Here is a 21,540-nt window from a genome sequence, read left to right on the forward strand (position 1 = left end):
TACCTTATGGGAATAAATTCTGGTCTTCGTGCCGATAACAACTCACTCGAGCCACCTTACCAACCTCAACCCGCAATCTGTCGAGGGGATACACCTCAAATACAGGTTGAGCACCAAAAGACGACAGTAAGTTGGCCATGATCTAAAAACGTAGATAACATTTTAGCAAATCAGCGTTAAGGATGCTCATAATCATCCCTACCAGCTTCGTTCTGCGGAGAAATTCTTGTGCCTACTTGAACAAGTCGACTCGGGTTTAATTATTGCACCACACTCGCATCAAGATTTATAGAACCATTTTTGTTATGACATCCATTGAAGAAACAGTTGAAGGCTGTATCAAGGCTCGCAAGTAGTCGTTTAGAGAAAACAAAGTACATAACAAGGGTATTCTAAACAGTGGGGAATTTTATACAATTTACAAGGAGCTAGCAGCATTAACCTATCGGCGGTATCGGAAGCGTTTAAAGTGGAACCAGAGCTGAAAGATGGTGTTGTGGAATTGGCACCGGAACCCGTGTTTGTACGAGTACTCCCACTCACGACTGACGATCTTAAAGGCGATATCCTCGTAAGGCGGACCTGCAATGAAGCGGAGAATCTCGAAGTCGGGCTCACCGTCGCAAGGTATTCGCGTGTACGTGGGTGTCTTGGTCATATCGATAAGATCGGGGTAGAAGATATTGAACTTGTAGCCTTGGACCACTTTTGGTGGGGGATTATCCAGATCGTAGTGAGTCTGATTGTACTTGTTCCACACGAAGCCCGTGTGCACACGATTGAAGAAGCGCGGTTTACGCGGACGGTACTTGTCGGACCAGAGAAATGACTGATCCTCCAGTGGTGCCTAAATTAATGTATGTTCGGAGTATGATAACTGGTATCTAAAATAACACCTAGTTCAGTCCGATGAATTCTTAATCAAGGGGACAATATTCTCTCAAAATTTCAGCACAGCAAAGAAATCATATTATGTCAACAGGAATAAAAGCAATAACTTCTAAGAAATGATGTCACCTAACATAACCATTGAAAAATGGCCTAAATTGAGATACGATTACGTAAAACGACTTACCAGTACGCTGAATTCTGCATCCCCCTCTTCCACACCCTCACGAGCTCGTTTCATTAATTCCTCTTCGGCAGTCTTGCGCAGGGCTCCGGTGTGCATCACATCCTTCCTCTGTTAGTAACAGAAGTGCGAGCGATGTAAATAGACGCATTCAATAAAACATATATTTTAATGCACGCTCCATTAAACAGCTCTATATTAATAAAGTAAGACTAGAATATCTTTAAAGACATTAAGCTAACAAATTACGTAAAATAAAAGTCAGCATGGCACTTTATTTGCATTGCAGATAGGAGACGTAAATTACGAGAATTTCCGCAATAAACCAGAATGCAGAACACTTTGTTCTAGCGATAATAAATTAAAATGCAAGACTAGGTGACAGAGATTAGCGTTCAGTCAAGGTGTTATAGGGAGTAGGTTGTGCCAACACCCTAGGGCAAAACCGATCCATATACAGACTAGAAGCAGATTTGATAAAAGAAACGAGTTCACCAAGACCAATAAGACAGGCAACAAACCTGATACTCCAACTTGGCACGATCATCTTGCGCATCGTATAACACAGCGTCAATCTCTACATCTGACTGATCCAGTAGAACAGGCGAATAAAGTGAAGAATCGTACGGGTCTGGCTGATTAGAAACACCCGGCGCTTCCGGTTGTGCCGTGGAAGGGCCTGGAGTAGGCTCAATTTCTTCTTGATTCGCCGGAGCCGAGGGATCCTCAGGCCCCTTCTTGGCCTCTCCCAACTGCTGTCCTTCATCTCTCTGCATTTTAAAGACAGCTTGTTGTTGCAACTCCCGAATCTGCTCGACCATATTGTATGTGGACCCAGAGCCACTGGGGAAAATGGGATTGGAATCGTTACTCGCACTGGAAATCCCCTGATTTTGCTGAAGGAAAGCGAGTTTACGGCGAAGATGCTCCTGATGCCTTTCACGGAGGCGTGTTCGAGCCATCTGAGCAGCCACGAATTGCGATAGCGTCTCCCAGTACCCAACATCCACGCCCTCGCCACCATGCAATTTAGGTTGAATCTAAGTAGACAGGACAAAAGCGTGTAGGTAAATGTAAAATATTGTAAGGAAAAGCCTGTCTAATAAGACTCAAGCCAATGGATTAGGTAGTTTAAATAAACTATCATTTTTAAGGTGAGTGAGGAAAGGATAACAAGAAAAAAGAACGGTGAACTACGGCAGAAACACACACCTGTCGTTCAAGAGCTGCTAGCTGAGCGTAAGTTTTGGACTTGAGTGTGTCAGCAACTGACTGTAGAACGGAGTTACTAATGTTGACCGAAGTGTGTCTTCCTCCGCCTCCTTCTGCATCCTCATCTTGCCTCAGACGCCGCAGTTCGTCCTCCACTATCACCGTCATGTCCCGCCAGTACTCCACGTTCTGACCCTTCTCAAGTTCCATGTACACAATCTGGATAAACGAAGAGGAAAAGGTACACGCACCTGCCTTTTGTAACCCAATGACAGTGACCTTTAGTGTTGAGAGTTCATTTTTCAGAAAATAACTTACATCTAGAGTGCAATGACCCGCTGGAAAACATTTGAAATTCGGTTTCAGTGCATCGAGTTCAGATAGCTGGTTAATATATTTAATTATATTGCCGAAATAAACAATCTACTTATAATTGAACCTGCTTTGAAATGAAGAAGCTAAGCCAGGGAGACTTTAAAAGTTGAAACAACCCATCAGAACTTCCCGCCAAATAAACAACAAAAAATGACTAAAAGAACTCGAAAATAAGAAATTATAACGAAACACCATAGAGGTACAACCTACTTTAACCGCTCAAAAACGGCACATGCAGTAGGAATTCGAATCCAGAAAAGCCTATTTTGGGGTCCATTTATTACACGGGAAGCAAAAAATCTCGCACCAGCGCAGACTAATGTTATGGAATCTTACATGAATTGGCAAGTCCGTTTTAAGGCAAATGAGAAGAATAGATAAAAATAACCACACCTTTATGTCGACCAGTAGATCCTCCAGATCATCGATGCTCAGCCCGACCAAAAATTGCGTCGGTTCCATCACCTCGATAGCGCTAGATATGTCGCCACCATTGGTCATGTTCTGTGCACCCTCATCCTGATCAGCTATATATTTCGAAAGTAAATCAATCGGCTTGGCACGACCATCGGCGATTCGGATGCGTGAGCGCAGCTTTGCTTGCTCTAAGTGAAACGTATCTTCTTGTTGTCCCCAAGACTTATAGTACTCGGCCTCTCTTTCACGCTGAAGCATTTCCAACTCCTTTTCTCTCTCCTCCTTCTCTCTTTCTCTCTCCAGCCGTCGTCGGCGGACATTCTCCAGCTCCCGCCTATTTTCTTCCATCTTCTGTGCTTGCAGCGTTTGCAGTCGCGCACCATCAAGGTGAGAGAGACCCTTATCATCAATCTTTTTGCGCCAAACGAATGTTTCTGATAGGTGTCGATCCCCAAATGGATTATCTTCATTTGTGTAACCGAGATAGTCCTTGCCCCAGCCAAGTTTTTCTCGACGACGGCGCTCCTTGCGCTCTTTCTTGGCCATTCGACGGGCACGTTTTTCTTCTGGAGTTTCCAGTTCCTTCATAATTGCCTTAAAATGATGCATTGAAAGCAACCGATTAAAGCAAATTCTCAGAGGCAATTACATAATTCTACCCATATGTATGCAAAAACATCATTAATGATTCAATAATGATTCTAGGTAACGGGATAATTCGGAAAACCAAAGTAGATCTTAACAGATTTTGTTCTGCGGGTTGTATGAAGCTTTGGATCCTGAATGATTGTAACAGTGTAAGCAAGATCGCTCGCTGCTTCAGTGAGAACCTTGTTTTAGTAATCAATTGGTTTGGAAATATTATAAAGACTCAACAGCTAACCTTCTTCTGTCGGACCATTTCCTTGAGCTTTTGAATTTCTTCAGGTGGAAGGGAAATCTCCGAATCCGATGAGCTTGACGATTTGGACCATTTTCCGTGTTTATGAGAGCTCCGCTCGTTCGAAGCACGTTTACCCCTGCTCTTGGACGGGAAATCACGAGTACGCCGGAGCTTATCCCTCGATCTACCACCATCACGCTCACGGGAGGACATCTTAATGCAAAATAATATTTGAATAATAGAATTGGTGAGTCAGAGCTCCAGAAGATCCCATTACAAAATACCTTTTATTATGGAAATAAACAGTCACATATTATGCCTGAAGTAATAATCGACAATAGTAGAGAAACAAGCAAATCCCACAGCGCCAGCTGCCCCTGCCTTCAAGCCGGCCCGCAAGCCAATCGACCCACCGACGAGGGCTCCCGTAACCGTACTATTGAACAAGTCAGACCGTCCTCGGTACTAAAAGAGTTAAAATGTAGGCAGCTTACACTCTCCAATCCACATTCGGTACCGGCGAAAAGAGCGCCTATGACTGCAAAGTTTTTCCCATGAGATATAGCGCGAGCATACATTTCCTTTGCAACAGTTTTGACAGACACTGTCTCTGTCCCAGTGACAGTACTTAACGGATCAATACTCGCAGTAAACAATCCGAACACACCACCCAACACAAGTCCTGAATGTAGTAAAGCTGTGCAATCAGGTTACCACCAACAGAGCTAATGAGGGTTTTAAATGTACAGCCGTCCATGAATCTATGGACGTAAATCTCCTCACGACTAGGCAGTGGGATAGTAGGAACCCTCAACATCACCATTGAACTTAGGTTTTTGGAAATATGATTAGATAAAGTCCTCTTGAGAAGGAGAGGATCATCGGTATCAGTAGCTGTTTTGAACCCCGCAGAAAGCATTGAAAGTCTATTTTTGTCATCATCAGATAAATCCAATATATGTTTGTAACGCTCTCGGAGTAGATGCTGGACCTCCGCGACGCGATCTTCAGCACCAGACGCAGGAGACTGTGTCATAGTGTGTAAACCGACTGCGCATATGAACCACCTCCTAAAAAGGTCCATTAAAACAAGGAGACAAATGTTTAAGCCACACATTTTTGCAGAGTTATTTCGTTATTTGCAAAAAAATAAAGGGGCCCATTTGTACAATTGAAAAATGATAAGTAATGGACCAATTTAATGACCACCATTACTGCCTATCAAACCTCCCAATCCTCAAAAGAGCTACGTCGCATTTAGTAGATTGTTTAACCTGACAACAAAAATTTGCTTAAAAATTGTATTTAGGACCGGTTTTCTTTCTTGCTATCAATTTTGTTTAAGACACTAATTTAGTGAGTCCCGCGCTAACTTGAGCAATGGGGAATTAGTTCATCCCGCTTCCTTTAAGGCTTATAAATGGGACGAAGTTGCAGGCAGAATGGGACCAAGCGTCCCCCCTAGTACAAGGGAATTCAGCAATTTTTGCTCCGGTTTTGTGGGCGTTTTTAAAGTATTAACTGTATTTTACAGCCATCGCAGTCGGCTAAGGGAGAATGTCGGGAACGATGTTAGAAAGGAAGATAGGTAGTAACTTCGCAATTCATGTAGTGCCTTGAGACTCCCCCGAGGACGGAAGATAACTTGATACTCGGGTAGAGTATACATGTTCAAAATACGGTAGGGTTTGGGGCTACTAGCACGGCCCAGAGGCCAGCTCACCCAACGAGGCTACAACGGCTAGGACGCAAAGTGACCTCCTACCAAAACCGAGAGTTGAGCAACCGACGTATGGCGTTATCAAACCATGCGCTTAAACACGCAGACGTCTTTGCGGCGACAATTTGTAATTTTTGCCTGTGAGATGACCTTTGGCCAAACTAACAGACTCCCAGTTCCTCAGTTCGCTAATAATTTGTTTTCCATGCTACTTCGGCTCATTGCAACTTCAAGAAAGACTACAAGATGCCACCATGCTGAACAAGACTATTCGTTTAACTCTTTATTTAGGTTTTGGGGGCACTTAAAGCCCCTTTTCTGGACACCCACTGGGCGGCACGACCTCGGGGCCAAGGCAGTACGTCGATAATACGTATTCGCTCTTAGTCTTATAGCTTCTTTCGTCTTCAGGGAAGTCTCAGAACTCTACAAAGTCCATTTCTACGTTTGAAAACCAGTAGTGGTTTGTTGCGTGCTTTGCGTCGTTCCAATAATTGCGGACACTTGGGGTTTGATTTCTATGACTTCATGTACATTCGCAGGTCTTTAACAATCAATAATTTTTAGCAAATATTAGATGCACATAAGTGTATCCACTAATTAAATAGAAAAATCAAGTGGCGAGTCAATCAAAGCAGATACTAAGTCAAGCGCTTAAAATCCCGACCCATTTAAGTAGCCATATATTTGATGTCATTTTAAAGGCATTTCCCCACTTTGTTGTTTGTTTTTTTGCCGACCTTTTGTCTTTGGAAGAGAGGTCCATGCAATGTCAGAAAAGAAGCGAGAAAAGGGGGTAATATTTTAGGAGCGATCACTCAGTTATCAGCATTATTACTAAGATGAATACTTTTTTTTAATGGTGGCCCAGGAAATCGAACCCAAGGATCTTGATTCAGGGTGTCAAATTTCCCTTGATCTTGATGAAACGACAGCAAATGAGACCACATCGTGCATTCTAATGTTCCATTTCAAGTATTAGAATTTTGGTTCTAAAAAATTGGGGAAAATGCAGATAATCGTGACTTCAACAAGAATGGTCGAATGAGAGCTTTCGTGTAAATTCGTGGGCATCATCAAACCAGTGAAAGAAGTCACTTTACGTGAAGTGGAAGATGGCACAAATTTTGACTTGCGAGCTGGCACGAGCATAAGAGAAGAAGGGCAACTATTTGCTTCACCTTGCAACCCCAGTCACTCCACTTATTTCCTTCAGCCTTCACACTTTGGGTTTTACAGACATAGTAAAGTAGCAATAAAAATTATGCACTGAAATTGACTGCCATACGTGTTCGAGAATTAGCTATACTCGTTTTTTCCTGGCTAACGTACGAAGCTATACTTTTGAAGGAAGACATTTACCGAATTTACCGACTGGATTCTATTGATAAACCAGCAGAGGCCAATCGCGTCACCAAACGAAGCCAGGAGATGATCGCCTTTCTTCATAGAATTCAAGCCATAGGTATTTCATTTACTGCCTAATTCCTTTGGCAAATAAACCGCATAAATTTTAGTGTTTATTTAGGTAGAAATAACCGCATCTATAACAATGTCATGTTGGTCTGTGTAAATTCTATCCACAATCTGTTCAGAGAATGCCAAGGCTATAGTGCGGGGTAGTAGTCGATTAGGATGGGTCTCTAGGTAGAACTTACGCAATCCGGCTAGGTACTGATCGTAGAAGCCTTTTCCACGTCCCAACCGCTCACCTTTCATTGTAAACGCCAGACCAGGCACAACGAACAGGTCCACGGCTAAATGAAAGTAGAAACACAGATGATTAAATGTTGATGACACACTTTCATTGCTGTGATTGGGTGTCATGATCGAGAAAGGAAATACTGCCCGGAAGCCTACCGGTGCTTTGAAATGGAGGCAGGGCGGATATTCACCTATTACCGGACGCCTAGAGCCTTTGATAGGTAGAAAAACTTATTATATATGGAAATCACACATTGGTGTAGCTTCATTGCCTACAGTCGAACTCATGACAGTATTTAAAATAAGCTCAGAGCACGTAAGTATTTAATTAGAAAAAAAACCCCACAGTGCGTGAGAGCATCGTCTTGATCGACGCCGTCCGAAGGCTGAGGAGGCTCTCGGACACCGAATTTGTTGAGGGGCCAGGAAAGAAGTTGGTCCGCATCGTGCAATCGTCGCATGCGCATAAGGCCCAGGCGAGTGCTCAATTCATAACCGCGTCCCTGCGTCTCCGTAATGATCTGCGGCACGACCACAACTTTGCCCCTCCTCAGAGCGTCTCGAATTAGCGTGCTCGTGTCCGGCTCGGTGGAGAAACTCACGTATATAGAGACACCTTTAGCGGTTTTGTAGAACTCATGCGCCAGCACCTACTAAGGCATTGCGTACTTGCAACCGAAAGCAGTCACGCGTGACTGTGTACACTGACAGTAGCGTACCAACTGTAGGAGGAGCTCGGAATTCTTCAATCTCACACTCGAAGGAATGCTTGCCAATAATAGCTTCATGTGGTTGCGAAGATCTTGTTTGTTCTAAGTTTAGAAAAAAAACTTTTGCATGTGAGTCGTCGACCGGATTTAAATATGGACGAAATACACAGCCAATGCTTTAACAATCATTATGGTATATTTTAGCCAGCTACGTAAATAACAGCCACACTTTCATTGAAACTCATAAATACAACACCATAGATTACATCATTTATTCCAGTTAGAATAATGGGCTGAATGTTACGTAGAGAAAAGGTTACCAGCAGTGCCTAAGACTAATAACCTTAGAACGAAGGGAAGACCGAGAACTAGATGTGCTTAAGAATGACATATTCCACTCACCATAGTCCTTTCAGTTCAGTCTGAAATATGATGCAAGAAATAAAATAGGAATTAATCCATAGCCGAAAAATCAGCAGTCAAATTTGATTAGTCATAGTGGAGAATGGAAGAGTTTAGGAACAAAACAGGAGTATCCATTGTGTAAGATGGTTTACTTTTGAAAAATAGAGTACATTAAGAGATCAAGTTCAGAAAATCTTTCAAGGAGGATCGATCATTCTTCGCCTTCTTGACGCTGGGCTGTTGAAGGCGCACCTCTTCCATCAAATCATTCTTCTTCCTCTTCTTCTTCCGAGAATTTTTAACACTAACGTTAAATGCAAGTCGGCATGTGGAAGGCAACCACAAACTCACCTGAAGGTGGAGAAAGGGGACAAAGCCAAAATTTCTGACGGTGCAATTGGTTTGAGCCCCCTAAACATGTTGGAAATAACAGCGAAGATTTACAAACTCACGGGACTGGGATAGTTCTAGACATAGCGGTCCGTGTGCTTGTTCTCACCCGGCAAAATCGGCAAGCGAAAGTCTAGGATTAAGGAGGTAGTAAAGACGTGACATTAAATCACACACCTCCCTAATCTGATCGGTTGATATTTTATCTCGTTTTTGCTTAAGCGCCCTGACCCGACAGATGCGATCAGAATGGGACAAATTTCGATAGCATCCAGGACAAACGTCAGAACAGCATCCGGGACCTTGAAAAGCATGAGTTGAGAGCAAGAGGAAAAAAAACTCATTAAAGGGTAGGTGAATGATTTGACTTACGGAAAGGCAGCAGGGATCTGAGACTGAGGTATCTGAGCAGAACAAAAAATAGTAAATATTTATTCCGCAATCGAAGTCTAGTTGGGCCCACATAAGCTAGCAATTCATAGTTCAGGGGCGAGTGTCAAAGCTTAACAATTTTTGCAATGAATTCAAAAGTTCGATGCAGTTTGGTTAATCCTAAGGCGTTTGAGGGGTAATTTTAGATTCACTGCATAATTAAATAAAAATCCTGATAAATTTCACAAAATTTGGGCATAACAATCGAAAAGAGGTAAGGTAGGGAGCATGGACGTTTACAATTTGGAAATCTCACCTATTATACAACTGATCTAGTGTGGTGCCTTTGAATACACGCCTCCTTGAAAGGCATAGCTCCCTTGTTTTCCTGTTAAATTCGTCAACATCCATTCTCTACTAGAGGAGAGAAGTAAAATACAAATAAAACGAGACAGATTGGAGGTTGCTAAAGCATAAGCGAAAAGGCGACCAAGCAAGCACACAATGGAGGCGAGGAAAATACTAGCACCAAGGAATCATGTCTCGTGAACTAGTTAAAAACACAAAACCAACCACAACCCGCCAAGATTTCAAGTAAAGCGATTAAATCAAATGCGTGGGCTGACAGAAATCAGGCCACAGATCGTGACATCCCACCATGGTGGTAATAGTACTAGTGTGAAAACATTCACGAACATGTTGACCAAACAATCAGGCTGGAATCTTTTGCTTGGTGCGTTTTTTTTAAAAACCCTCCTAATTCATTCAACTACATAACACTCCAATGTTAAAAATACCATCATTTTTCACTTAAAATAATCCTTAAAGTTGGCATGCAATTTGTACACCTTTGCGGAAATGATCCTCCATAATGGCAATCCAGATCTGAGCATTCATTTCTACGATCCACACCAAATATGTACTTTTGGCAACGTGATCAACTTAGGCCTAGTTTAATCACACGCGTTAAGAGCAATCACGTCAATCAAGACCGAATAAGTGTTACAGGGTGTACATGCCTTGCAATACCCTGTCACTAGTCAAGACAAAATAATCGCTATCTACTGCCACTAGCCCACATGAGCTTCCGCACAAAAAACAAACTCACGACTGCACTGAATAAATACCGGGTAGAAATTCACAACACGTGCATATATTCCTTAATAGCAAACAAATCTTCAGAATGACTTTGATTTTAGCACCAGATCCGCCGAATGCCACAATCACGAGGTACTAGAACCGATGCAAAGGCAATTTTAACTCATCGTGTCAAGTAGCTATGCAGCAAAGTAAGATGCAGATGTCAAAACGAGACCGGATTTCTTATAACTTTTTTTTGGCAAGCCAATCAACTTTAGATTCAACTATTTACCATGGTGTACCTAAAGAGTAACGGTATCGAAGCAAATGGAATAGATGACATTTAAGCACTCAGAAGTCAAATTTTAGATGGAAATTCATTTAGTATAAATTGACAGAAGAAATTATGCAATCAATCGAAGTTGCAAGTTAAAGATTGACAAAAAGGAAATGATAAGATAAACTTGTTTGATGATAGAGGTTAGCACAAGCCTCAAGCTCGAATAATCTGAGCAAGTTTGGTAATACTGTCGTCGGTTCGACTATGGTCGTGCGACGGATGGCTCCGTTGGTAAAGCTTAAGAAGATTCTGGTAGACTCCAACCTCAAATGCAACTCCCTGTTCGATCACCCTATTCACCACAGCCTGGAAAATATGGCAGAAAATAAATGTTAAATGTGAAAACTGGAACAAAGGTGAGAGACGGCCCTAATGAAAGGAGATCTACTAAATGGCAGAATGCCGGTAGATAGAAACCAACCTCAGGAGTTAGGTAGAAGAGTTCGTAGAGCTGCTTAACCCGAATCAAATCAGACTCATGATTTTCAGTCAACAGAGCCAAGGCCTGCTGCAACTTATAGATATTTCGACACATTTTGCGATTGCCGTTCACATTCATTCGTGTAATTTGGGGTATGAGACGAAGGAATATTTGTGAGATAAAGTCTCCGAGACCATCGAAAATAAATCTACAGAGAAATTGCATGCAGGTTGGAAGAGATTTGTTAAATGTGGTTAAGGGCAATGCCAACTGCGCCATTAAAATGTTTAAAAAGAATGGTCGAATGCGCACCTGATTTCATGGGGGCAAAAGGAATGAATCAAAACCTCCTGCAGTTGGTCCCAATAAATAAGGCAGCGAGTGACTTCAGAGTCTACGTCCACTTCGTCGACAGGACACCAGAAGTTTGCTGTTCGTGGGAGGTTGCCGAAGAGGTTGTAGGCCTGCACACGCACGTCGAGGTAGACCGTGAGGAGGGTAGCGTCGGAGAGGGAGGTGAGCTCCTCGGCAGTCTTACCAAACAGTGCCATGTCAAGGTCCGACACGTTGCCCTCCAGCCACACTAGCCAGTTCTGCACACACCGCTCCAACCAATGCTAAAAAATTGTTCATTTTTATTCCTCGTTACTACCAATGCTTCAAGACCCGTTTCACCATAGTAACGAATAAACACGTAGATTTAATTAATTAAAAAGAAAGTACCTAAGAGACAAAACTTATGATGGGACTCCAAGCAAGGCAATCCGTCCTCAGACCTTCATTACCATTATAATAAACCAAGACTGGTATTAAAGACATTAATAGAAGCTATTTCTTCAAAAAACAAATAAAAACGAAGTGAATATTTGTAGATTTGCGTAGTTGAGCACAAACAAAAGCCACCGAAAGCATAGTTTACGTAATTATGCAATTCTGGGAAATTTGCATGTTGTCACATGAGCAGTCGCGACTGAACATACTAATGATTCGCGCAGGCGTCCCATGCTCTTAATGGTCAGCATATCGGCAGTGGGTAAACAAAAACCATTGCTCGATCCAACTTCATCGCCAATGATGTGAAGCAAGTTGTCCATCTCCTTCACGGCCAGACGAGTTGCCTCACGTTCGTGAAGAAGCTGAAATGATCCAACGACAGATACTGTCATCCCGGACTATGGGAGCGGGCGAGCTTATGATTCTTTACAAATATTAGTGGTGGATGCATAAGCTTAAATAACCAAACACTTTGAGCTAGAGGGATATCTACACTGCCAAAAAAAAATTGAATGGAATGAAAACTTTTACAAAGATATATGCACGATCGTTACCAGGACCACGTACCACCACCTTAAAAGTAAATAGCCACAAAAACAGACGTACGATATCCTCCTGCTTCGAAATTCCTCCATTGCTTACAGCAGCACCACTGCCATCCCCATCAGCCCGATCATTCTCAGCGCCGCTACCATGCCCAACAGAATTGGCGAAGGGAATGGCCTGCAGACTGGCTCCTCCCGTGAATGTGGAATCACTACGTCCGTTGAGCCCGAGGTTGGAGAGACCGAGCACAATAGCTGCCGCCGAACTGAGGCTCGAACCAGAGATGGAAGGGTGGCAAGGATCACCAAAAATTGTCGACTTGCTGCTGCTCGCTCCACCGTCGAGCTGAAAGTCGTGCGGATTCCCCACATTGTGAGCTGTGTTGACGGTCGCGAAGGCGTCTGCCGCCATCATGCGTTGCCAAACGGGGAAATTTCTATAAAGTGGGATAACAGGGGGAGAGGAAGCTAGTAACTGGCGCGATTCGTGCAAAACATTTAAACGCTTAGGTTAGTGGAATTAGCTACCGAAACGTTGGAAACGAAAATACTTATTCAGAGTGCCGGGATTATCACCTGACTGTCGAGTAATTAACGAATATGGAAAAGTAGGACATAAGGGGAAAACATTAATAAAAAGTTGCAGTTAAAGTTAAAAACCAACTAAAATTTAAAATTGTTAGCTTCAAAAATAACCAGTCTAAAGCACATTCACCGAGGACCACAAAGCAGTGCTAACATTACCAGTATGTAGTGTGGTGCCTGTAGCCAGACCGTGAAATAGTTGGCTCAAAAACCGGTAACTTGTTCAGTATTTGGTAATTTTGTGCAGAGCATTGTGCATTGTGAGATTTTAGGAAAGGTTAATGATAGGTGCCATGCTTAGTAGCGAACTCACGTCCAAAATCTGCTAAGATCCTTATCACGCGCCCATTCAGCACTGGGAATCGTCGCTCCATTTGTTTCCAAAACACTTATACCTAGTAATTTTAAAAATTAACAGATTAAATACATAATAAATAAGAGTGGTAAAAGGCCGTTAAAACTGTTTTTTGAATGTAGCGAATACAACATTTAGGGCAACAATGTGAACAATCATATAGCAATGCTTTAAGTGCACCCTCTGCTAAGCAAAAGGAGACCAGGGAATAGTAAAAAAAACAATAGAATAACAGACTTTTATAAACAGACGAGGCCCAGGTAAGGAAGGTCTCAAGAACAGAGAGGCCTATCTTGGCGCAGCTTGCAGCATAATCGGGGAGAGATATGGCCATGCCCTTGGTTTCCCCCAAGGCATGATTTGTCAGGTAGGCAACCTAAAGCGGCGCAAAGTACTGTTTTTATGCGGAGGACTTTTTACAAAATTCAAGATAATATTTACGAAACACTGATTATCAGAGGAAGATGTATAAAACATCCACTAAGCGAAAAACCGATGTCTTGCCGGGTAATTGCTATTAGGAAAATCATTTAAAAGCACTTCACATCGATTAGCTTAACTATCTGTCAAAAAATAAGCATTAGCAAACGCAATTTTTGACTCGAACATAAGAAAAAGGAACTATTTTATGATACCGAAAGCGAAAAATGAGGCCACCTAACACTAAATAAACCAATTGCCTAGTCGTTCTTTTTGTACCTATGGCCAGCATGCACTTATACTGCATCAATATCGTAGAACAAGATTGCACGAGCGTACAGAAAGAATGGGACGTTGGAGACCAAGCTCTCGCTGTGTCTGTTGAGAGATAATGGCTGTTAGTGCATCTGGACCTGGAACAAAAGTCAAGCTTGATTAAATTCAAACAACCCCCCCCCCCCCTCCTCCGCCCGTTGGTACAGACGTCACTTAATGCCTGCATTGTAGGAAAAACGAATTTGATTCAATGGAAAGCTACATGATACTCAGAATGATGGTATAATTTCAGCTTGACCTCTAGCGCTAAACGCGACTATCCAGAACATGTTTAAACCCATGTCAATGCGGACAAAAGTACTAGAACTACGCATACCACTGATATTTGAGCCGATTTACCTCCAAATCAGCCGAACAACATTCGGCCAATGTCTTAGCATTGCAAAATTTTTTGTGTTTTAAGTATCAAGTAGAAACCTTACTTGAGACCGCAAGAACGATGGGCTGCCGAAGTTCCACTTCTGCATTCGGCAAATAAAGACGATCGATGAAGCTGAGCAAAAACACTCTCAGTTGGCACCGAACTGCAAGCCTATAAATTAAAAGTAGCTTCATCTTATTAAGGATGATACGTTGGCTAAACCACCAACGGGCAAAGTAAACAAGCCGGATACATGCAATACGCACGCAAACAATGGCGCCCATGCGAACCGAAAAGGGACAACACCTATCAATCACGCTCATCAAAGAAAAAACATACGCGTTACCATCCAAGTAGTCGCACGATTCGATTTCACTACTGATTGTTGAAAGAATTGAGCCAGTACATGGAACAGCAAAATTACAAAAAATAGTAACAGTAACAGACAATCTGAGCCAAAGCTGATTGGTGACTTACGGAAAGAGGACGTATTCAGAACCATCACTGTATCGCATAAAAGGGGACTTGTAGCAAAATTACCGGCACTTGTCACTCAACACATGGAAATTTAACAAACCTGAAGGGTTAAACACAGAATCAATGGAACTGCAGTATTCATACTGACAAATTACCAGGATTTGGGAAAACTCATGGATAAGTTTAGAAAGTGGTTCATTTCAACATCCGGTCAAATGTTAAGCAAACGGTATATTGAAAATACCTATGCCGTAAGGGATAGTTCAAATGGTGTTGGGACTGCAAAAGGTTATTCCTTTCTTGATTGCCTAATTCAGTAACACGTATAGTAGCTCATTTAAGAGTGTAAATGCCAATCTACTTATCAAATATTTGCTGAAATCCAAAGCAGATATGGACGAGCAAATAATTGGGCTAGAATTTTGCTTCACACCTGTGTAGCTGATTGTTTCCGGAAAAAAAGAACACGAATAAAGTGTCCATTGCCTAATTCCATTTTGAAGATCAGTGTTTTGCGGTGTCACGAATCGGAGTGGTGCATGCCAATTGCAACTACTTCTGAAATGTCAACCACAGACAAACAATAATCCTTGAACTTCTCACTTCCACGGAACACTTTTGCATCTCCGTAGCCACTAAATGGTTTTGACTTCCTTACTTACTTCTTCGGTAACATTTTTTGTGCCCCCATAGCAAGGATGGCGCCCCTAAGACCTTGAACAATAGAGGCGGAACCAATGCTGCTCTTGCCTTCCGGCAAGGATGGAACCGGCAGTAGGCGCCGCTCGCCATCGTTACTGAGGGCATGCTGAACCACGCCTTGCGACGACACAGACTGTGTTTCAATGAGACGCGCGAAAGTGAGCACCAAGGAGTAGATACTCTTCACATTTCCAGCTGAGGGACGGCATACGATTGGGTAGGGGAAAACCGCTTCCCCTTGCACTCCGCCACTGTCCTCCACGTTTAGTGGCTTTATGCTGATCGAATCGTCTGACAGATCCTAGATTGAATGAAAATCAGCGAGAATAACTAAGGCTCATAACAGCTCTAACAATAAGCATATTAGTAGGTAGTTGCTCGAGTTCCGTTAAATATTGACCATTTTTTCATGACTTGGCTGGCTTTAAGTTATTGCAAACAGTGTTACTCTTCTGAAATAAGTATTACTTAGGCCAGAATACATAACCGACACAATGTTGTAGATTAAAGCACATTTCATTCGTGGTTGGGAAAAAATGGTAAAGGCGGAAACTCACAAAAGGCATATTGATGCGGTTTTCCCGAAGATAGCTATTCAAATTCAGACTGTGAGCCGTCTTAGAGAAACTGAAAAAGAGTTCGCCATTGTTGGATGTCGAGGATCTATCATTTAGCCCACCATTCTGCGCGTTGGATGATCCACTTGAATCACCTGTGACCCCCGAGAGGAAGGCAGGGAAACCTACCTTTCGCTTACCCATCAGAGCATTCAAGTCCAACTTGCTCGCGTTGAAATTAGAGACTGCCGCCATTGATGTCGAAGAACCACGGATGTCGGTTACTGGAAGTGTAGGATTATTTAAAGGTTTCCAGTTCGATAGATGGGCAGAGAGAACCGTTCGGACCTGCAACAAGAAAGGAATTAGTGAGAGGCAAGATATCTACTAGATAGCTTAATACAGAAAAGCTACTCTTGACCCATGTAATCGAAAACTGCTGAGGATATTTACAATGCCAGGAAAATTCCCATTTTAACGAACCATAAGCTGCTATCCAAAATGTTAAGGTTCAAATATCTTAGAACATTTCTCGACGTGCATTCTTGGTAAGTGCAGTTAATCTAGCAGTCACGTGAAGATCAATTTTACAGGTGTTCATACTCACGATAAGGTTAAGGTCAACCAGAAATATGTGCATATAGTGGCCATCCTGGAACTCGAACAATCAAGCCACCAGGTAGGTACATACATCCAACACTCCCTGCGTACGCACAATGTCGACATCAAAAGCCTTGTTTTCCGGAATCCTCATCTCCTGATTACTTCGGTTGGGATCTCGGTGCCACCAAAGATCACACGTAAAACACCAGTTCATAATAGAATCAATATTGACTATATAAGAGAGGCGACCAAAACCTCCACAATTGTTGGACAGACTTACTTACAATTCAAGTAAAATGGTACTCACTTCCATCTGAATGTATTCCCAAATATGTTCTTCCGAAAGTACATCCAAAAATTGGAAGGAAACATCGGGATTTTGCTGGAAAGACAAAAAATGAAGTAATGTTGAGATCGTCTTAAAAGCTACCCATGTAGTAAACCATAAGGCACATAACCATGCTTAAAGCACGAGACTAAGATGGGAAAGAAATGAAGAACCTCTTTTATTTTTCTGGTCGTTTTTAAAACCAGCATGAAGGCGTTGAAGTGCATGCAGAGAGCAGGAAAGAGCAGTTGCAACAACTCGACCAAATAAGTCGGATCAGCTAGGCTAGAAGCCGGAGCTGTTTCCCCTTGTGCGACGAAACTGAAACGGAAATAACAAATAAAAAATCAGGTCAAGCCGCAAATTTTTAAATTACTCCATTGGATCATTAGTTGGGTCAGTTACACAGAGTATGAAGTATGTCCAAAAATAAAAAGGCGTCTCAAATCCATACTTATTCCAAAATAAATAAGCATGTGCCAAGGAGACCAAAGTTCCCATTCAGTAGTGCACTAAGTTGTCTGCTAGCTAAAGTGCAATACGGTTCTGCTAGCCACTTACAGGGACATGGAGAAATACATCCACCACCTACCAACTAGACCAATCAGAGACTCAATTACGGAACCATATTATATAAGACTTGATATTATGATTTAAAAATCTGGGCAAAGGACTTACGTGCGTTCGATTTCCGCAACGGCTGGAAGAGTTATGGAATCATGAATCTCAGCAATCAATCCACGTCCCCGCACAAAAATTTCATTATTATTTCGGGTGGATTTTGAAGTAAGAAGTCCTGATAAATCACCAGCGGTACTATTACCTTGTGTCTTGAGGCGCCACGAAGAGAAGGCCTTTGCGAGTGTTAACAATAAAAACCGATGAGAAAGCGTCGTAGGGACAACACACATCCCTAAGAAACTCTGCTTTCAGCTGAAAATGGGGCCAGGTATCAATGGTTTGCCTGTATCTGAAAACGGCTATTTATGAACAACTTGCAACAAATTTGTGTTTCATGAGAGCTTCCTTGTTAGGCGATAAATGGTAGCACTTGCACATGTATGATCAGAAGGCTTTAGCAATAACGTTACTATTTAAAATCATAATTACTGACAATCCTTCCTGTGGAATTTACAGACAACTTTTATCATAAACAGTTCTCCACCAGTGAAGGAAATGAGGGGATGAACGTTGATGTGCGTGCACCAGGTGCTTTAATGAGAGAAAACAATCCAAAACTAAGGGTGAAGATAATACGCGATTCGGATAGAAAGTGGGATGAAGCAAAACACTATAGTATGAATTCACTCTATCTCAATGTGGAGATATTGTACCATTTACGTATTTTCACATAGTTACTAAAGAAAGAAAACACTTTAGTCTAATTAAACTCAGGGGGCATTAACTTTTTGGCTGCTAGAAAATGCCTATTTAACAACCTAGAGTACCTGTTGGGAAATTAATAAAAGCTGTCTTATTCATACACCAATGCTACAGGAAATGTTCGGCAATAGGTAAACGCTTTTCAGATCCGGAATAAGATCACAACAGACAATTTCGTCGCTACGAATAACTAGCAACGTTTACAACCCTCCATCTGCGTGGACACGCAAAATTCTTTAAAAGTGCCAAAAGGTATTAAGTGATAGTATAACGCTTTTCATTTCGAGATTTAAAATAAGAAGCTAGTAAAGTGGACGACACCGCATACCTATACGAAGTAGACCAAATTTTAAGAGCTTCATATAATGTACGAAGTACAATATGCAATAAAATTGGACTATGACATGTTTCAAACTGCACCTTTTACACAATGACACATAGTAAGAGCAAATGAAAAACGTCCACGGACCTTTCGACCTTTGCAATCGGACTGTTCTTGTGATACCCGCAGATCTTAATACTGACAGCTAGGCTTAAAAATGAAGCCTTAAAGGAAAGGTAACGACAAAAGTGGAGCACTAAACACTGTTGGTTGGGTTGCTCAATGTGACGGCTCTTCACAGCACCTTCAAATCAAAAAATTATTTCAAAAAGATCCCACAGAAAAAGCATCCCAAAACTGCTTTTTTACGCCAAAAGTTGGTAAAAACCAATACGCCTCAAACTACTGTTATTCACAAGTGACCGAGCCTTTACATCTTTGGTTCACCCTTCTGGTGAAATCAGATGCTAAATGCGTACAGCCATTATTGCGACGGAAGGCGAAAATCGTAAATAAAACAGTCATTAGAAAAAGGACTGACCTGAGATAATTTCTGCAATCGATGTAGACAATGAGTCAGTGCAACAATGTTTTCCGCCCACTGCCCTTTATCAGTTATCATGCGATCCATGAGGTCACGAGTTCGGTTGGCGCCGCCGTAGGAATGATGCATCATTCTATTCTTAGCCTCCTTCGACGAGGCGAAGGGTCCACTACCTAGGCGTTTGGAAAGGAGGCTTGCAGCCACCGCCTGAGGATCCTTGAAGAGGCTTGAGTCGACCTCCGGTGGATCGGATGAAAGAGAACGCCAGTCAGATAGTGGAAGATCACAGAAGGCCGCAACACCATCGGTTAACTGACTTCTTCGATGAGACGGGTAAAAATCAGATAAATGATCCGAGTTATATGATGTCAGACTGAAAAAAATAAAGGCCATTTTGTTCTAAACTCACTCATTTAAAAATAGCGTTTGAGGGGCGGAAAGGATAAAGAAGAGGATTACTCAATAAAGCAAGATAAATGTCTCAAAGTACTCCCTACCGCGGATATCACCGTCACACCACCTAGGTTGAACAACCTTACACAAAGTATTGTTGACGTTCTAAACAATTGATGAGCTAAGAATAATTAAATGAATTTTAGGTCAAACCTCAAATGATCGACTATAGAGCTAACTTGAATGGACAGTTAGCAGGGAAGACTTACGATCGTGAATATTGCATTCCTGCACCCAAACTGCACCGGTTATTTTTATCATTGATCACCAGAGCTATTGGCTGATTGAACACGAGGAAAAAAAGGGTCGCACGCATTTCTTCAGTCAGAATCTATAATAGAGCATGGGACGCTGTAAACGCCCTTGACGCCACACGGACTGCTTTTACAATGAATTTAAGTGTCAACTACTATAACTCTAATGTGTGGAGCACTATTGAACGGAGTTATTTTTAACTCCAAAATTATAGAAATATTCTTACAATTTAGCAGTAGATCACGTACTAATGATCGGTGCAGTGCTGCATTTAAAAAAAGGTGATTTGAGAACCGAGACGAATAAATACACGAATTTGACTAACGAAAGTACCCAAAAATGGTCAGCGTGTTTTTGAAAAGACAAAATTGTATGAAAACCACTAGTAAAGGTATCAAAGCGTAAATTAACCCTCTTCTTGACAGACAGTTCGGCCTTGACGGTATCCAGAGCTGGTACATGTTCCACTTCCTTGGTCATAATTTCAGTCATCTTCAGTAAATACTCAGTAGCCTCTGGCCAAGCCTTAGCAGCGATTAGATTTTTCAAGACTTCGGGTGCAGTTTTCACGCGATCGAGCACCTCAATAAGTTCAAGAGCGCGTCGCTGTTCAACTAACTCCAGCCAAAGACGCCGCAGCTCCTCTCTATTAAAACTCAAAAGACTTTTGCATTGACCAATGTCTCGTTTCATTTTTTGGACTGCTTTACGATTTTCTACAAAATTGGATACGTAATCAAAAACCTAAGCATACTCTGAAGGTCCTCTGAAACGTCACGATATACGTTCAAAATTTGGGTAACTTCATTATACTTTTCTAAACAATACAAAGAAGCATAGCACCTTAGAATAATCTAAAAAAGGCATTTAGAAATGGTAAATACCGTTTAAGTACACGTTCAGCACTTCCTCTGTTTCAGTATAGTCACGTTCAAGATGCCTTCGTTTTCTTTCTCGCACCTCTTTGCTACTGCTACATATGTAGAAGTGTAAAAAAGAAAGTAGCCAACTTTTCAAGAAGCCCATGAATGAATGACATCAAATAAGATGATTGCGTCTAAACCAAGAATAAACCAAAAAAGTAAAACCCACCATGTCTTTAAATGTGTCTCAGTCTTCCAAAGATACAGATTGTTTCCGACTCTAAACCGTAGAAGCAAAAATTCTTTGTTTTAGAACCAACTGAAACTGTGCACATTAGTCCATAAAGTCAAGTGAAACAACAATTCACTTCATAGTGCTAACGATGAATGAGGTAACGACTGTAACTACAATCAAACTAACGAATTTAAGGCCATCGCGTAGGCACATTATACGTGATAATACAGTGGAAAGCTATGGGGATTTAGCGTCCAAAGCATCATGAATAACTGGAAGCAATGATAAACTACTTTCCAAGCCTGATGGTTATTATGACTCGTATAACTACACATTTATGA

The 21,540-nt window shown here is 41.9% G+C and overlaps 3 protein-coding genes across 3 annotated transcripts; all 3 read right to left on the reverse strand. All coding sequences in view use genetic code 11, as the record gives it.

Annotated features, from left to right (window-relative positions):
* Positions 1–442: 442 nt before the first annotated feature.
* EGR_00358 (hypothetical protein) lies at positions 443–4,172 on the reverse strand (the record flags this gene model as incomplete). The annotated part of the gene is made up of 6 exons (XM_024489607.1): positions 443–847; positions 1,076–1,183; positions 1,594–2,112; positions 2,285–2,503; positions 3,053–3,670; positions 3,960–4,172. 6 exons carry the CDS (start codon positions 4,170–4,172, stop codon positions 443–445), a joined length of 2,082 nt encoding a protein of 693 aa, XP_024356285.1.
* A 93-nt stretch (positions 4,173–4,265) lies between these two features.
* Positions 4,266–8,633, reverse strand: EGR_00359 (Mitochondrial import inner membrane translocase subunit Tim22; the record flags this gene model as incomplete). Its single annotated transcript, XM_024489608.1, has 7 exons — positions 4,266–4,424; positions 4,454–4,641; positions 4,674–4,929; positions 7,231–7,436; positions 7,730–8,033; positions 8,103–8,195; positions 8,622–8,633. The coding sequence occupies 7 exons, from the start codon at positions 8,631–8,633 to the stop codon at positions 4,266–4,268; spliced, it is 1,218 nt and encodes a 405-aa protein (XP_024356286.1).
* A 2,200-nt stretch (positions 8,634–10,833) lies between these two features.
* EGR_00360 (Exocyst complex component) lies at positions 10,834–21,127 on the reverse strand (the record flags this gene model as incomplete). Its single annotated transcript, XM_024489609.1, has 19 exons — positions 10,834–10,986; positions 11,102–11,309; positions 11,414–11,718; positions 12,082–12,237; positions 12,482–12,857; positions 13,319–13,400; positions 13,598–13,736; positions 14,120–14,193; positions 14,539–14,648; positions 15,617–15,957; positions 16,214–16,561; positions 17,124–17,198; positions 17,318–17,465; positions 17,823–17,998; positions 19,391–19,712; positions 20,056–20,177; positions 20,513–20,817; positions 20,856–20,918; positions 20,986–21,127. The coding sequence occupies 19 exons, from the start codon at positions 21,125–21,127 to the stop codon at positions 10,834–10,836; spliced, it is 3,645 nt and encodes a 1,214-aa protein (XP_024356287.1).
* Positions 21,128–21,540: the final 413 nt, after the last annotated feature.

Source organism: Echinococcus granulosus (assembly GCF_000524195.1).
Source record: "Echinococcus granulosus chromosome Unknown EG_S00001, whole genome shotgun sequence".
NCBI classification, from domain to species: domain Eukaryota; kingdom Metazoa; phylum Platyhelminthes; class Cestoda; order Cyclophyllidea; family Taeniidae; genus Echinococcus; species Echinococcus granulosus.